At 36.9% G+C, this 15,340-nt stretch overlaps 1 protein-coding gene across 1 annotated transcript in view; it reads right to left on the bottom strand.

Annotated features, from left to right (window-relative positions):
- Positions 1-15,340, bottom strand: part of Fibp (acidic fibroblast growth factor intracellular-binding protein) — a 64,538-nt gene that overhangs the window by 9,285 nt on the left and 39,913 nt on the right. Inside the window, exon 6 of the mRNA XM_067143876.2 lies at positions 11,001-11,255. Coding sequence (XP_066999977.1) covers positions 11,001-11,255 — 255 coding nt within the window. The remainder of the gene's footprint in view (positions 1-11,000; positions 11,256-15,340) is intronic.

Here is a 15,340-nt window from a genome sequence, read left to right as displayed (position 1 = left end):
TACTGGCCGCACTTAAGCGACTGCAGCTATCGAGCTCGGTGCAGGTTAAAGAGTTGTACAAATGTACATAGTTGAATTATCACATTAGATGTAGGTGTAAAGATAGCTTGGTGGAAATGAAGAACAAATTTTAAAAACGTCTGCCAGTAATACATTCACTGTATTATTCAACTCAACCTCTTGCTTTCAGATACCGATCCACGAAGAGGACGAAGGAGAGAGTGGGCTAATTAGGGACCGTCATCAGCTGGTATGCAATTCATCTGTATCTTCGATCATCCCTCCAACACCTTCTCGCCAAACTCCTCAAAATAAAAAAGCTAGGACGCAAGGTCCGATTGCTAAACAAAATGAGCTTCTACAAAAGGCATGTTCATATTTGGAAAACTCTGTGAACCCTGACAGCAACATACCGACTATCGCAAAAGCTTGAGGAGAAAAACTGCTCACTTTAGATGCCAAGCAGAGACAGTTTGCTGAGAAAGCGATAAATGATGTGCTCTTTGAAGCAAGCTTGGGCACTCTCCATTGCAACTCCGTAAAAGTAAATGAAGTATGTCAATGTCTAAGCCCTCAACGTACCACACAACCGGAAACAAGTAGTGGCAGCATGTCATCCTTATCCACATTCAATTATTCTGCTCCTACTCACAGTGATAACCCACTAAACAACAACAACAACCAACACCAGGATTTATCAGTGGTGACTTTTTTCAACACCTTCACAGATTGAGGATTTTGAATTTTGATTGATTATGATTGCCTTATTTCTTTTTTTCTTTCTGTTTAAGAAATACATAATTACTATCATCTTTTGTTTAAAATTATTTATTCAATATACGTTTCCTTACTTCTACTATCATGATAACTACTTTAATATAGGTAGTGAAGAGGTTGTGTGAAATGGCAGACTGATATACATAGGTAAGTAGGAAGGTATATGGAAAATGTATTGAGAATACTTACTTTCATGTAGTCTCGTAGGACATGAACAAGAGTTTCACACATTTCAATTATAGCTTCGCTGATAGTTGCAGGCGACATGATGACAGAGAACTTCAAATCTTCAAAATCTTCCTGTAGCTAAGTACCTGAGTGTTAAGGCTAATCTTTCATTAACAGGGATGCATTCCCTCATGTTTGTGTTCTGCCTTCTCGAGAGTGGTTCTACCATCTGCAATAATTTTATGAACGTCCTTTCTTTCATTCTGAAATAATTGTGAAAATCTTCCGCATCTGTCAATCTAATTTCCCTCAACAGCCTCAAATGAGAATATTCTTCACGTTTTTTCAACCACTCTTTCACTGAACTCGACGAATACTTCCGATAGCCATAATTATGGCTACACAACCTTTTCTTCGATCGTCCATGTTTTCAAAATACACAACGCCACAAAAATTCACTTGAAAGGACACAATTTGACTAGTCCGAATGGTGGAAACAAATGTACTGAGCACATTTATTGATACAATTATTGACAATAATATTGACCGTGTAGGGTATGGCGATACTGACGGTGATATTGACAGGAGTAAACGACTGTATTGACAATACTGATATTGTCAATAATATTGATCGTGTAAGGGCCCCTTAAACACTTGACGCGTCACAAAGTATTCTAAGACTCATTAATACAAGCAATCACCTCGATTCACGGTTTAAACCTTTCAAATGCTATGAGAAAAAACTATTTCCAACATGTATCCAACAAGGTGCATTTACAATGTTCAAATAATGCACTTGGGTAAATCACTTACAAACATAACCTCACGCAACGAAAGAAAAATATCACACAATTCAAAGACGAGGATAAATTATGCTGGTTCCCCTGTGTAAATGCATTATTTTTTGGATTTCTGTCCTGTTTGCATTTTTAGATGCTTTGTTCTGGCACGGAAAGTGCCCGACGCCCATAATATTGTGGCTTATCGATCTTTCCTATGACGAGGGGATAAAGTTTCTCGCTTCAATGTGCATTGCAACGCACTACAGACGACAATGACCCCCATCCCTCACACTTGTACAATTCCCTGGCTGGCACTTTCTCCTTTAAAACCATATGATCGTTCGGGCTCGCATTAAAATAAAGCAATGCAGTTTCATCGGCAATGACAATATTGTTCGGTACCTACGAATTTATTATATGAGCCACGTTTTTTTTTTCCGTCAACTGTCGGTGTCGCCAGTGCTCGCGGATTCCCGCACACTGCCCGTTGCGTGATATTACAGCGTTCTTTAAAAGTTTGAATACAAAAGAATTCCGATTTCATTCAACTTAGTAATCATGAAGCGCACTGTAGAACCACCGAAGTGGGTGTAAATGCGGAAAGCTACGGTACCTCTGCACGTTCCGGAACACGCGTTTTATTATGACGCGGATAAGTTTCAAGTTGAAATTACTCTGTAACATACTACTGTTTTAAAATGTAAAGGCAGTTTCGAATTAAAAGTCTAAATTTCGGTAATGGGGCCGACATTGTACATCGAATTACGAATTATCCGTATTTCGAATTAAACAATTTAAATAACATGCAAAACTGTATCTCATGTTTCAGGGAACGAGACCTTCTTTGAATTAGGCGGGATTTTGAATTAACCGATTTCGAATTATCGAGGTTCTACTGTAATCATACTAGTGGATAAGCCTAACATATAGCAGAACCCAAAGAGAGCACCGCCTATGAATACAAGCACGGACATTCTCCATTTATATTGGATAAAAATAAGAAAATCGATAAACGCAAGATGTTAAACTCATTTTAATGAAGTGTTCCTAGTCATTATAATGGATTTTAACATGAACTGTATATTTTAATAATTTTAATATGTACTATGTATTTTAAAGTGTTTATGTACCTGTACTTTTAAAATAAGTTAATCTACACGAATTTTAGATCTAAAAGATACACCCACACTCATTTTTAGATTGTAATAGCCAGCTTTTACTTTCAAACATGCCCAATTTGAACGTTGGACACATTCCATTATTATGACTTTTCTACTAGGCAAGGCACATTAACCAACTTTGACCTATGTGAAGGTACTAATGTACAGCTGAGTATGACTGTATAAAAAGTCGAAACCGGTACTGTAAGTAGAATCTTATAAAAATAAAACTTGTATTGACAAGGTGGAACCTTTCTTATCTATAATATATGTTGCATGCAATCGATCACCTCCGGTATCGTTTCCTTGCTATGTCTACTAGCGAGTTATCTCGTTGACATTCGAAGGTGATGTCTGAGTCGATTAGTAATACCCGTCGACTGCTGTTCTGTAAAGAAAATTCTAAATGAAAGAGAACCTTCTTTCGTAACAGATGCGTAAATAACGTGTCCGATAACAGCTGTTAACTCGTTAAAAATAAAGGCTGAATGAACGATCGCTTACCGGTAATTTTAATGCTAAATACTGCAATGAAGTAAGGATGGGATACACCTCAAGATATGGCAGAGGGCATCATTGATTTCAGAGATTAGTTTGTATTTTCTCGCGTCTGTTAAATTACGGAAAGGCTATTATCATGTAAATTTATCTCGAAGTATGTTTTCATCATACGTGTAGTACAGTTAGGTTAGGATAGGTGACACTGTTTGATAAAGAAAACTGAAACGTTTGCCACAAAATGTGATCGATCATCTTCGGTATGGTATAGTTTTCTCGCTATGTGCATTTGCGAGCTCTCTCATCGACATTCGAAGACGATGTTGGAGTCTATTAGTTATTCCCGTCGACAGCTGTTCTCTAATGAAAATTAGAAAAGGGGATAACACGTTTTCGTAATAACACATTATCTTGCGTCTAACTGAATTTCGAAAAGGCTATTCCCATGTAAAATTTTAGCGAGGAGGTTATCATTTCTCTACTTTCGGCAGTAGAAATATGTTTTTATGATATATATACGGATAGGTTAGGTGATGCCGTGTGAAGGAGAATAAGAATAAGCCACAGAAGCCTCTGGAGTGTTACTGTATTTCACCAAATCCAAAACGACGTATTCTCAGAATCTCATGTGGAAAAGCAAGGGTCGTCTTGCATTTGCGGCCTAACAGTAATCAACACCACTGGCAACTACCACAGTAACAATGCTGCTTCTTTGACAATAAAGGACTGCCTCTTTATTATACATCGCTAGCCGCGGCAACCGGTTGTACAATGCTTACATGTAACGTCACTGGATTTCGGGAAATAGTGAAGAGAGAATGACGTTCTGTTAGCCTCTACAGCAACGTTTCTCAAATCTGCAGAATGGCATCAAAACATGTGAGCCTTTGAATTCTTAGAAAGGCCGTGGTTACTCACCAGCAGAGTTATAACGCGTCTTCTGTACCTGACACTTAGTAAAATTAAGTTTTATAGACAGCAGGAATAAGTTCGTGATTGATCATCGTATTGTAAAGATACGTGGAACAGGTATTGCCGGCAAATTTTCAATGGGATCTCATCGATATTATGATGCCAATTTTAAGTTCATGGTTATTAAACACTCAGAAATGTAGAATAATTGTGCAGCTGCAAGGAAATACGTCACAGGCCTAACTAAATCCTATGTTTGGCGTTAGCGTGAGAACAAAGATAGCTTAAAAATGCGTACGTACAAAAAATGAATTCAGTGGCCCGCAACAAGGATGCTTTAAAGAAGTCGAAGTTGAAATTGTGAGGTATGTGCACGAAAAACGCAAAGGCGGAATTGCCATACCGCGGCGCAACAAACTCGTTCGTTAACCTTCAACGTCCGCGATTAGGCCAATACATCGCTAGCCGCTGAAGTTGGCCAAACCCGGCAAGCGAGACGTGCGTGTAGCTACAGCCAGTTATATCTGACGCTGAGTGAAAGTAACAGTTTTATAATATATAAGTAATAATAATAATAACGTAAATGTTTCCACCTTTTCAATACAATATATTCACAAAATTACAAAATTATACGGTACTAGTTTCGACCCATCTAGGGGTCATCATCAGCCGTATTGGAGCAAAGATCATTTGTGGCGAAATCCTAAGACAATATTATTTTAAAGAATAACAAGTGAAATGAGATGTTAAGGGTGCACCCTTCAGCCCCACCTTAAGCCCTCTTCCTAAGCCATATTTCATTTCAATACAAGAACTTACTGATTTCCATGATTATAATTTTTACAACACCCCATTTATACTTTATTCTTTGTTAAAAACCTCTTAGTATGTATATTCCTTGTATTATTAACTATTACCATAACATCTCATTTCACTTGTTATTCTTTAAAATAATATTGTCTTAGGATTTCGCCACAAATGATCTTTGCTCCAATACGGCTGATGATGACCCCTAGATGGGTCGAAACTAGTACCGTATAATTTTGTAATTTTGTGAATATATTGTATTGAAAAGGTGGAAACATTTACGTTATTATTATTATTATTACTTATATATTATTCTCAGTTCAATACGGACCAAAAACATGAAATTCATAACCATCAACAACAGTTTTATAGCAAGCAAGAATATTTTCCTCGTGGATTGTCGAATTGTAGAGGCGCGTGGAATAGGTTTTGCCGGCAAATTTTCAACGGGTTCTCTTTGATATTATAATGTCAATTTTAAGTCAATGGTTATTAAACCCATGGAAATAAAGAATAATTGTGCAGCCTCAAAAAATACGGCATAATTAAAGCCAATGTTCGGCGTCTAAATATAGTCCAAAATGCGTACTATACAAGAAAGGCATTCCATATGCTTTCACAAGCACTTTTTAGGCCTGATTTAATTTCTTTGAAGGAGAATGTGGAGGTCGTCTTGGATTCGGAGAAATACGGTATTAAAACTTTTTCAGAATGAACTCAAACATACACTTTCACATAGTATCGGATTTCGAAAAGTAACAATCAAGTAAGCCGTAGTGTGGAAATTATCCACGTAACACAAGTTATGAACGACATTTTTTTACAAAAAATTGAGTATAACGACAATCTGCTATAGCGAGTAAATCTTCCGCTGTTACGAATTCTCGCTATAATGAACTTCTACTGTATTATGAAAATGATCATTACATAAAATTTAATATTTTGATGAAAAAAAGAGGAAACATGAAGATCTTAAATTTATTTAGGTATTCTCATTTCATTTCACCAAAATATTAAATTTTATGCAATGATCATTTTCATAATATTTCATTAGTTTCTTTATTCATTAATACAGTGAATTAGGATACAATATTCCTTTAAAATGTAAGTAAAAACCAACAGTATTATATGGTTTTATTCCTTGAATTGACATCACTGATGAAGGGAATGGATATTTTTCCTGAAACATGTATGATAACATAAATAATTTCAATAATTAAAAGTGTATTGACAAGATGGACCCAACAAACTATTTTAAATAGTTTTCTTTAATAGATAGTACCACTACATTAGGTACACAATAGGTTTGTGATCGGCAGCAGCAGAGTGTGGTTCACTGTGGGTTTCCAGTACCTGTGATTAGTACCACTATAGGCAGAACACCACGGGCTTACGTTGTGTGTGATTTGTACCATTATGTGAGAAACACCACGGGTCTGGGCAATGCCTGTAATTAATACCACTATATGAGTGACACCATTGGTCTGCATTGTCTGTGATTTGTGCCCACTATGTGAGGAGCAACACGGGACAGTATGAGTCCCTGTGATTAGTACACCTATGTGAGGTGCACCACGGGTTCGCGTTGCCTACGAGTGGTGCCATTATGTGAGAAACACCATAGGTCTGCGTTACCTGTGTGATGTACAATACTTGTGAGTAGTACCATAATGTTTCGAACACAGTGAGTTTACACTACTTTTGATTAGTAATGCAACTTGAGAAAATACCATGGTTCTACTTTACTAGCGATAAGTACCATTATGAGGGATCGTTGACCTGGATTTTGAACCCCTTTAGACAAGAAGCATCATCGATTCAGGACTGTGCTTTGGAAGCAGTCCCATGGTCAGTTTCTGAGAAGGTGAGGCAATGCAGGTCAGATCACTGATTGTTTTAAATTCATATTCATCCATTAATTCTTCATCATCATGTTTTGAATTCTGGTCAGTGGATAAATTTTGAACTTTTAAATTGGCATTGCATTTAATCTCATTTCGTACTGTTAGGGTCCAATGACCTAGATGTTGAGCCCCTTTAAACAACAAGCATCATCATCATCATCATCATCATCATCATCAGCAAATTATTAATAATTTTTTTTCCAATTTGCTTTAAGTCACACCGACACAGATAGGTCCCACGGCAATGACAGGAGAGGAAAGGGCAATGAGTGGGAAAGAAGCGGCCATGGCCTTAATTAAGGCACAGCCCCAACTTTTTTCTGGTGTCAAAAAGAGAAACCACGGAAAGCCATCTACAGGGCTGCTGACAGTGGGATTTGAACCCACTATTTTGCAAATACAAGCTCACAGCTGCGCGAAGCTAATCGCATTGCCAACTTCTTCGGTCAAATTATTTTTAAAAGTGCATTTATCCCATATCATTGATACTTTTTACCCCAAGACATACTTTAATTTATGTTCGGTCTAAGAGTACTATACAATAATAAAAATACATAGTATAAACAATTGCATCGGCAAGCAAGATGTCAAAATTAATTAAATGAACAGAAGGAACACAATTTACCATTTTATTTCGTTGTTCAGAGTTCTAATTCATATATATTTTATCAAATGTATTGTTTAAAATGATAATTATATTTAATGTTGTTTACAAGATAAAAATTACCTTTTTAATTTTCATTGATTCAGTGTCAGTAATACGAAGATAGCACCGAGAATAAATAATAAAAGGACAAATCAGGACAATTGTAAATGTTATGACATTATTTTATCGCTTTTTAATAAAAATTCAGATGATTGCCTGTTGTTTCTTGCAATTGTTCTTCTCGTTAGCATAGTTCACTCGTCAACATACAGTAGTTTCAAGCACTCTCCGCTCAGGAGAAACCCACTCAAGTCCAGGACCTTCGAACAAATATGAGCGAGTGAAAAGCATACATTGCAGTGTTCTAATACATAGTGACTGGAACCATTATTTTGATAACTGCGACTGTTGAAAGCCAGACCCTTATTTTTAAGTATATTTCATGCTTGTTCTGTACATTTATCACATCAGGATTTATCTAAACAGCTGTAAATGAGATAATGAGAGACCGCATTGTTTAGGTTAGGTATGCTACCCGCCCGGATATTGCCAAAAGTTCCACGACGAAAAGAATAAAAATAAATAACAGAAAAGTTTGCTGCATTTATGAATATCTACAGGTGTGGCAGTAATGAATTTTATTATCATAATGTTTAATTTCATACGTTCGTTGTCTATTATTTTATTAATGCATACCTAGTACGTTTTACTTGGCATCTCCGAATATCGTTCAAAGTAAGTGGGGACATAAAATCATTATTATTATTTGTTAGGTATGTTGGCAAGTAAAACAATCGTTATGACTGGATAGTTTTTATCATGTTTTAAACTTACTTCTCTCCAAAAAAAAAAAAAAACCTATATTGGCCCCAGTTACGATACATTAAACAATCACTTTGTTGACACTAGAACCACCGGAATATATTATATATCTGGAATTCCCGATGCAGTCATTTTGACCGCTATAAAAATTATTATACATTCATTCTCGATACGCACGGTTACTCATTATTATAGTTTTGCCTCTGTTTCTGTACATTGCTTTATGAGTTTAAATATTTATTTATCAATAAAACGACGCCAGACGTTTGTTACACTGTTGTCAGAAACATGCCACTTTGAATATGAAGTAAGTCCTGGATTTTCTTTCAAGGGAGTATGGCGAGCAATTCAACCAGATGTCATCTTCCCAATCTGCTACGGTCCACTCCCTGATGCCATCAGATAATCTGCCATGGGAGGCCTTTACCTTGGTTGTCGCATCCCCTATGATACCATGCTTTACAGGTTATTGTTTCTAAGGCTGTAGTAGAATAATTAAAAACTCATCAGTACTCTGCCTATGCGAGGCATAATTATAATTTGAATAGGGTACAAATCAAGGAATTTCACCAAACTTGTTATGCTGATAATAATAATAATAATAATAATAATAATAACAACAACAACAATAATAATGATGATGATGATGATAATAATAATAATAATAATAATAATAATAATAATAATAATAATAATAACAATAATAATAATAATAATAATAATAATAATAATAATAATAATAATAATAATAATAATAATAATAATAATAATAATAATAATAATATCAACTTAGAGTACCTTCAGCCAGAACAACCTGGTTTTCAGCGTGATCTGAATCACTGCTTTCAGGGTTATTACTTGACTGGTAGTAATCTTTGTATGCATTTTCTCTTTTTAGGTCCTTTATACCTGGACCATATTCTGTATCAGACATATCTTTAGGAATGTCATGCAATAGACTCAGCAACCGATGGTTTATGAGACATGTTTACTGTACTGTGACAAGCTGACAAATGATAACACTATTGGAGATGCAGCGGAAATAATGATCGTACAATTCGTAATATATCCAAGTTCTATTGTTGTGTTTTTTAACAATACCGTTATTGATAGGATAATTATAAGTGGACGATTAAATCTCGATGAGAGATATGTGTTATAATACATTTTCTTATGATAATTAATACAGCGGTCAAAATGATCGCTCCGGCGGCAGTTGGTATACCCGTTACCAATGCCCCATCCATTGATGCAAAATTAATCATATTTAATATGGATTTTCCTGACCACTAACCAGGAAAAGTCACTGCAGCTCAATATCCTACAATAAAAACTGTAGTAAAAATTGTGTCTGGAACATGTGTAGCGGTCATTTTGACCGCTCTGGCGGTTCCAGTGTTAATGATCTTGTCTGCTATATTAACAGCAACAACCATGAATATTTCTTAACTAAAGTTAACTAGTTTCCTCATCCCAAGGCGGTGCAGCTCTTTTTATACACACCCTCAGTGGAGGGGAGTTACATGTACCATTTTTACCGCATATCCACCTTCCTGTCATTCGTAAACCTCTGGCAGTACGGTACCGGGAATCGAACTCAGGCTCCCATAAATGGTAGCTAATTGTGCTAACCATTACACTGGTGTACATTCTTAACTACAAAACACAGACATATAGCATGAGTGATGCATGCTTGCAATGTGCGGGTCGGACACGAAACTATTCACCTATTTGTGAGACATCATCAGAGCTGGAGTGGGCCTACGCTACGGAGACAGGCATTTCGTAAATACGAAACACAGATGTACTGCATGACTTCGACACGTGTTTTCAATGCGTGGATCGCATGGATGAAACTATTCACAAATTTGTGCGATGTCATCAGAGCTGCAATAAGACTTGTACCCACTTCAAAGCTTCTTATCTGACGAATGATGTTGGAGGCGGGGGTCTTGTATGCGAGATTTATTTTTTTGCATTTTCTTTGTCTCGAAAAGCCAACAGGGATCTAATACACGAGTAAAGACAGTATTTACTGGGAGCACACAGCCACACTTCAGTCCACTACTGACTTTCAGAGAGAGCAGACCACTTGAGAATGTCAGGTGCAGTTTCTGTGAAAGATTGCCAGCTTATAATCTAGCCTGTCCACAGTCTACAAGCCCAAAAAAGAATTCCTTCTATATATTGAGAGAGCAGACCACTTGAGAATGTCAGGTGCAGTTTCTGTGAAAGATTGCCAGCTTATAACCTAGCCTGACCACAGTCTACAAGCCCAAAAAAGAATTCCTTCTATATATTTTTTATTTGTCCATCAAACAGGTTCCCGAGAGCAACAGCTTTCTGTTTCATCCAGAGAACCTCAATGTTTTCCTCTTTGACTGAACTGTGAAACAGATGTTTTATAAATTCTTACACCCTGAAATTTAGATCACCAACACTTCTTTCTTTTCGATTCATGAATTACCATTTTACACCTCTATCTGTACTTTTCTCGTAAATATTTCATACACATAGCACTCACCTGAGAACATCCATTTCAAGAGCACACTGCATGTAGGCACTGAGGAAATGGCTCAAGTCAGTCAATGTCCAGTTAGCCTGCCGCCACGGTTCTAAACAGCGTTCAACCAGCTCCAAAAACAGCTGACGCAACTCTCGAGTGCGATGCAAATTGCAAGCAAGTCCTACTAGAGCACGTGAATAGGAACGGAAGTTGGATTCCAGCTCCTGGTGAGTTCGCTCCAAAAGCTGAGGGCGTAGCCGATGGCACACAAGGCTAAAAGAAACAGTCTTGGTTTAGTCAACATTTACAGTTTCTAACAACTAAAGAAGAAAGTGCTCTTTATAGTTTATGAATACAGTATAAAACTATTATTAAACTAAGAACATATGAAGATTAACTACAGTACTCAAAATGGAAACTGTAAAACCAAGAAGGGCTAGGATTGAAAAGCTGCACTTGAGCACATATGCTCCAAAAGCTTAGTTTCAAAATTTACAGTTCATAACACACATGATCTGAATTATGTTGCCAGAGTTTAACTGCTGCCAAGAACAGCTGATGCAATATGTCACGACACAGAGCTCTCAATAAATGTAATACTCAGTGTGAAACAACTGAATTATGAATACCTGATGAAAATGAATGCACAGGAACTGAAAGCATACTATGAACTTACTAACAACATCCAACATTAAAATGAGAATATCAAATTATGAACAATAAAAGAGATTGAGGAAATACTATTTTTTTTTTACAAGTTGCTTTACGCCACACTGACACAGATAGGTCTTATGGCGACAATGGGATAGGAAACGGCTGGGAGTGTGAAGGAAGTGGCCGTGGCCTTAAATAAGGTACAGCCAGTATTTGTCTGGTGTGAAAATGGGAAAGAATGGAAAACCAACTTCAGAGCTGCCAACAGTGGGGTTTGAACCCACTATCTCACTTGTGCTTTAAGAAGACTACAGATTTATCTCTTCACACGAGATTTACAACAATCTAACCACTTTATATATTATAAACCCCACTTAAAGTATCAAGCATTTCCCTCGCCCCTACAGCATAATTTGAGTAAGCGGCAGAAACGTCTCATTACTAGTTTTAAAATGTATTTAAACTCCACTTGGAGTAATCAGCAACATTCTTCATCATTATTCTGACATTTGAACTGTTTAGGATCCAAACTTTTCTCTAACGCCCTCAACCAACACATGGCACCGCTTTACAAGATTCAACGTAGCAATTTGCGTTTTTATAGAACCAATATCCAACTTGTTACCATATTTTTAGACAAGGACATTCAAGAAAGTGTATAAATTACGTCTATTTGTTTGTAAGACTTTATTAAGACTTTTTTTTTAAGAATATCTAAACTATGTCTTACATCATCCTCACATTCATTTGTATTTTTTTTTAAATCAACAACAATTAAGAACAATCAGGATCCTGATTCTTTATCTTTCAGATTGGGATGTAGACTGAAGATGCCCTTAAATAAAGGGCGAAACATGTCCATATAATTTAAAATCACTTCTTATGTATTGAATAGGTGGAATAAATAAACTTTGACTTTGACTTGACCGGATAATGGCCGCACTTAAGCGACTGCAGCTATCGAGCTTGGTGATTGAGAAAATAACAAATTACTCACTACTAATAGGTGATGCAGGAAAAATATTATGATCTACAAAAGGATTTTTTTTTTCGAACAACTGGCTCTACGTTGCACCGACATAGGTAGGGCTTATGGTGATGATGGGATAGGAAAGGGTTAGGATTAGGAAGGAAGCGGCCGTGGTCTTAATTAAGGTACAGCTCCAGCATTTACCTGGTGTAAAAATGGGAAAGTATGGAAAACCAACTTCAGGGCTGCCGACAGCGGGGTTCAAAACCCCTATCTCCCGAATGCAACCTCACGGCTGTGTGTCCCCAACCACTCGACCAACTCGTTCAGTACAAAAGGAACACACCCACCAATATGAGTCACTGGAACCCTCTACTGTAAACACAACCCTTAATTTGGGGCCAGATTTTCTCCTGCACTGAAATGGCATCGATAGGGTGGAAGTCCACTGTACCATTGTTGGAGCCTTATTATAAATGATGGAATGATGGGGAGCATGTCCATTAATATTGTACAATTCTCACACAACTTATTGTGAGAATTCAAACCAGTCATCAAAATTGGGAATGTTCCCTCCCCCCTGTTGCTTACAGCAAAGTAGCACCATCATCTTCTTCATTCTCAAAGAACTTGCACACAGTGCACATAATTTCACAAGTTTTATTTTTCAGAAGTTCCTTGTCCCACACTCCTCAATTACGATTACTTGCTTTTCTTGACCCCCCCCCCCCCACTAAACACAAATGTAAATAAACCCATGGCCACACTGAATTATTAAACTTATACGATACTAATTTATTCTATGCTAAACTATAAACTATATGAAAAAGAACAAAGACCAAACCAGAAATATCTATATGAAAAATAAAATTGAACGAAGAAAATGCAAGATTGCAAATTGCACCGAATACCACACATGCTGAGAGATAACCAAGATTTGGTAAACACATTTCAATATCTTGCTCTACTGATATAAAGTGATAGCCCATGTACCTGTTCCTTACGTGTTCTGGGTTGTCTATCATCCATGTATGCTGTGGATGGCAGTCTGGACTGCGGCTCATCCTCACCCGACTCCCCAATATTCAAAAAACCTGTGTATCACTGAAAACACCCCTGCTCATGATATGACTGCTTACCATAAGTCTACTGGATAAAATTCTGGGTCTCTGTGACTGTTTTTCCTAACTTCATACAGAATTCTATGCTCACATAATGCTTGGTTTTCACACCATGTTCTATCACCACCCCCCAGATGACAATACCACTACAGTATGGATACCTGAGTTACTGAGCACCAACCTGTCACTTGACACAATTGCGCAGAATCAAAAGCCAAGAGTCCATTCAAGGTTATAAGGTATTGTACCAATTGCTGACGAAGTATCTCAAGTTAATTCTAAATGTCATTATAACAACAACTTCAGTCTCAAAACTTCCCAGATGAAGATGTATTCTCTTAGTGCCAGGGTCTCATTGAGTGATCCTCAAAAAATGAGCAAATCTTGCCAGCTTCCCTCTGAGAGACGCTTAGTTTCTTTATTCTATGATAGGCTTCTAGACCAAAAATGGCACCTAATCTTGGCACGACCATTAAAAAGAGCTCAAGCTACCACGTTCTGACAACATTGTTGTTTTTTCTGTCTATTGATAATCTCAAGTGATATTTAATGTTCCATGACTTGTTTACAAGCGGCTCGTAAAAGCATGACGTCAAAGTTTAAGAAGAGTGGTGTGAGAGAAGAGGAAATTAAAGAACTAACAAGTCTAGGAACTGTTGTGTAGCCTGTGCAGGATTGTCCTATTTAACATTCCTTTCTTCACAGACACTATTAGCATCAACATCATCACTATCACTTACTTGGTTAAATACAGTTATATTTTCCACACAGCAGACATGCCAACTTTCAAAAGTAAAAAATCAGGAGAAATTTGGCAGCGAATTGCGACGTATCACTGATGGCACAACATGTACTAATTCATTATAATTCAATACAGTAACAACTCTATTTGGCCTACATATATATTTTTTTCTTTTCATTATTTATATGTGAATACTAAATACTGGACATACCTGAACTTCAGGAACATGTGACTTCTCATCCTTCCAACATGCTGAACACATTATGAATAATTGTTGTCCAACAAACCCATTGCTGACTTAGCCCTCTTCAGAAACAAGGAACTATATTTTTGCTCAAAGCACTTGCCTTGCTGAACTGGTTAAAAGTTTCTCCAAAGTTCAGTCAGTAAGGATGTGAACTGTGTTTTTGTCTTTGTGATTCTGCTAAAAATCCTTTCACATTCTACATTGCTATGTGGAATTGATACAATAGCAAGCATCACCTTAGAGAGTCTGTCATATTTAAGTACACCATCAGCTGATTTCATCTGACCTAACAATGCCCAGTGAGCATCAATTCTTCCTTTTGCGAGGTCTGTTTCTTTGAGCTGAAAGTTACAGAACTGGGAATGCAGGAATGCATAATATCAGTTTCTTTATCTAAATGTTCCATTTCATTAGTCAGAATGGTCGGAAACTTGTTAATGAAAAAGCTAAGGCTAGAAAATGATGCCTTACTTATAGCAGAAATATTTGCAACTTCTGCATTAATTAAAACTTCGTCTTTGAACGGAAATTTCTGTACCATGTAGTCACATGATGAAAAGAAACACTTTCTAACAGACTTAAAGAATATGCACTTTTCCTCAGACCTCAAAGTGTTCACCAAAA

Source organism: Anabrus simplex, chromosome 1 (genome assembly GCF_040414725.1).
Source record: "Anabrus simplex isolate iqAnaSimp1 chromosome 1, ASM4041472v1, whole genome shotgun sequence".
NCBI classification, from domain to species: domain Eukaryota; kingdom Metazoa; phylum Arthropoda; class Insecta; order Orthoptera; family Tettigoniidae; genus Anabrus; species Anabrus simplex.
This window is presented reverse-complemented; position numbering and strand designations above follow the sequence as displayed.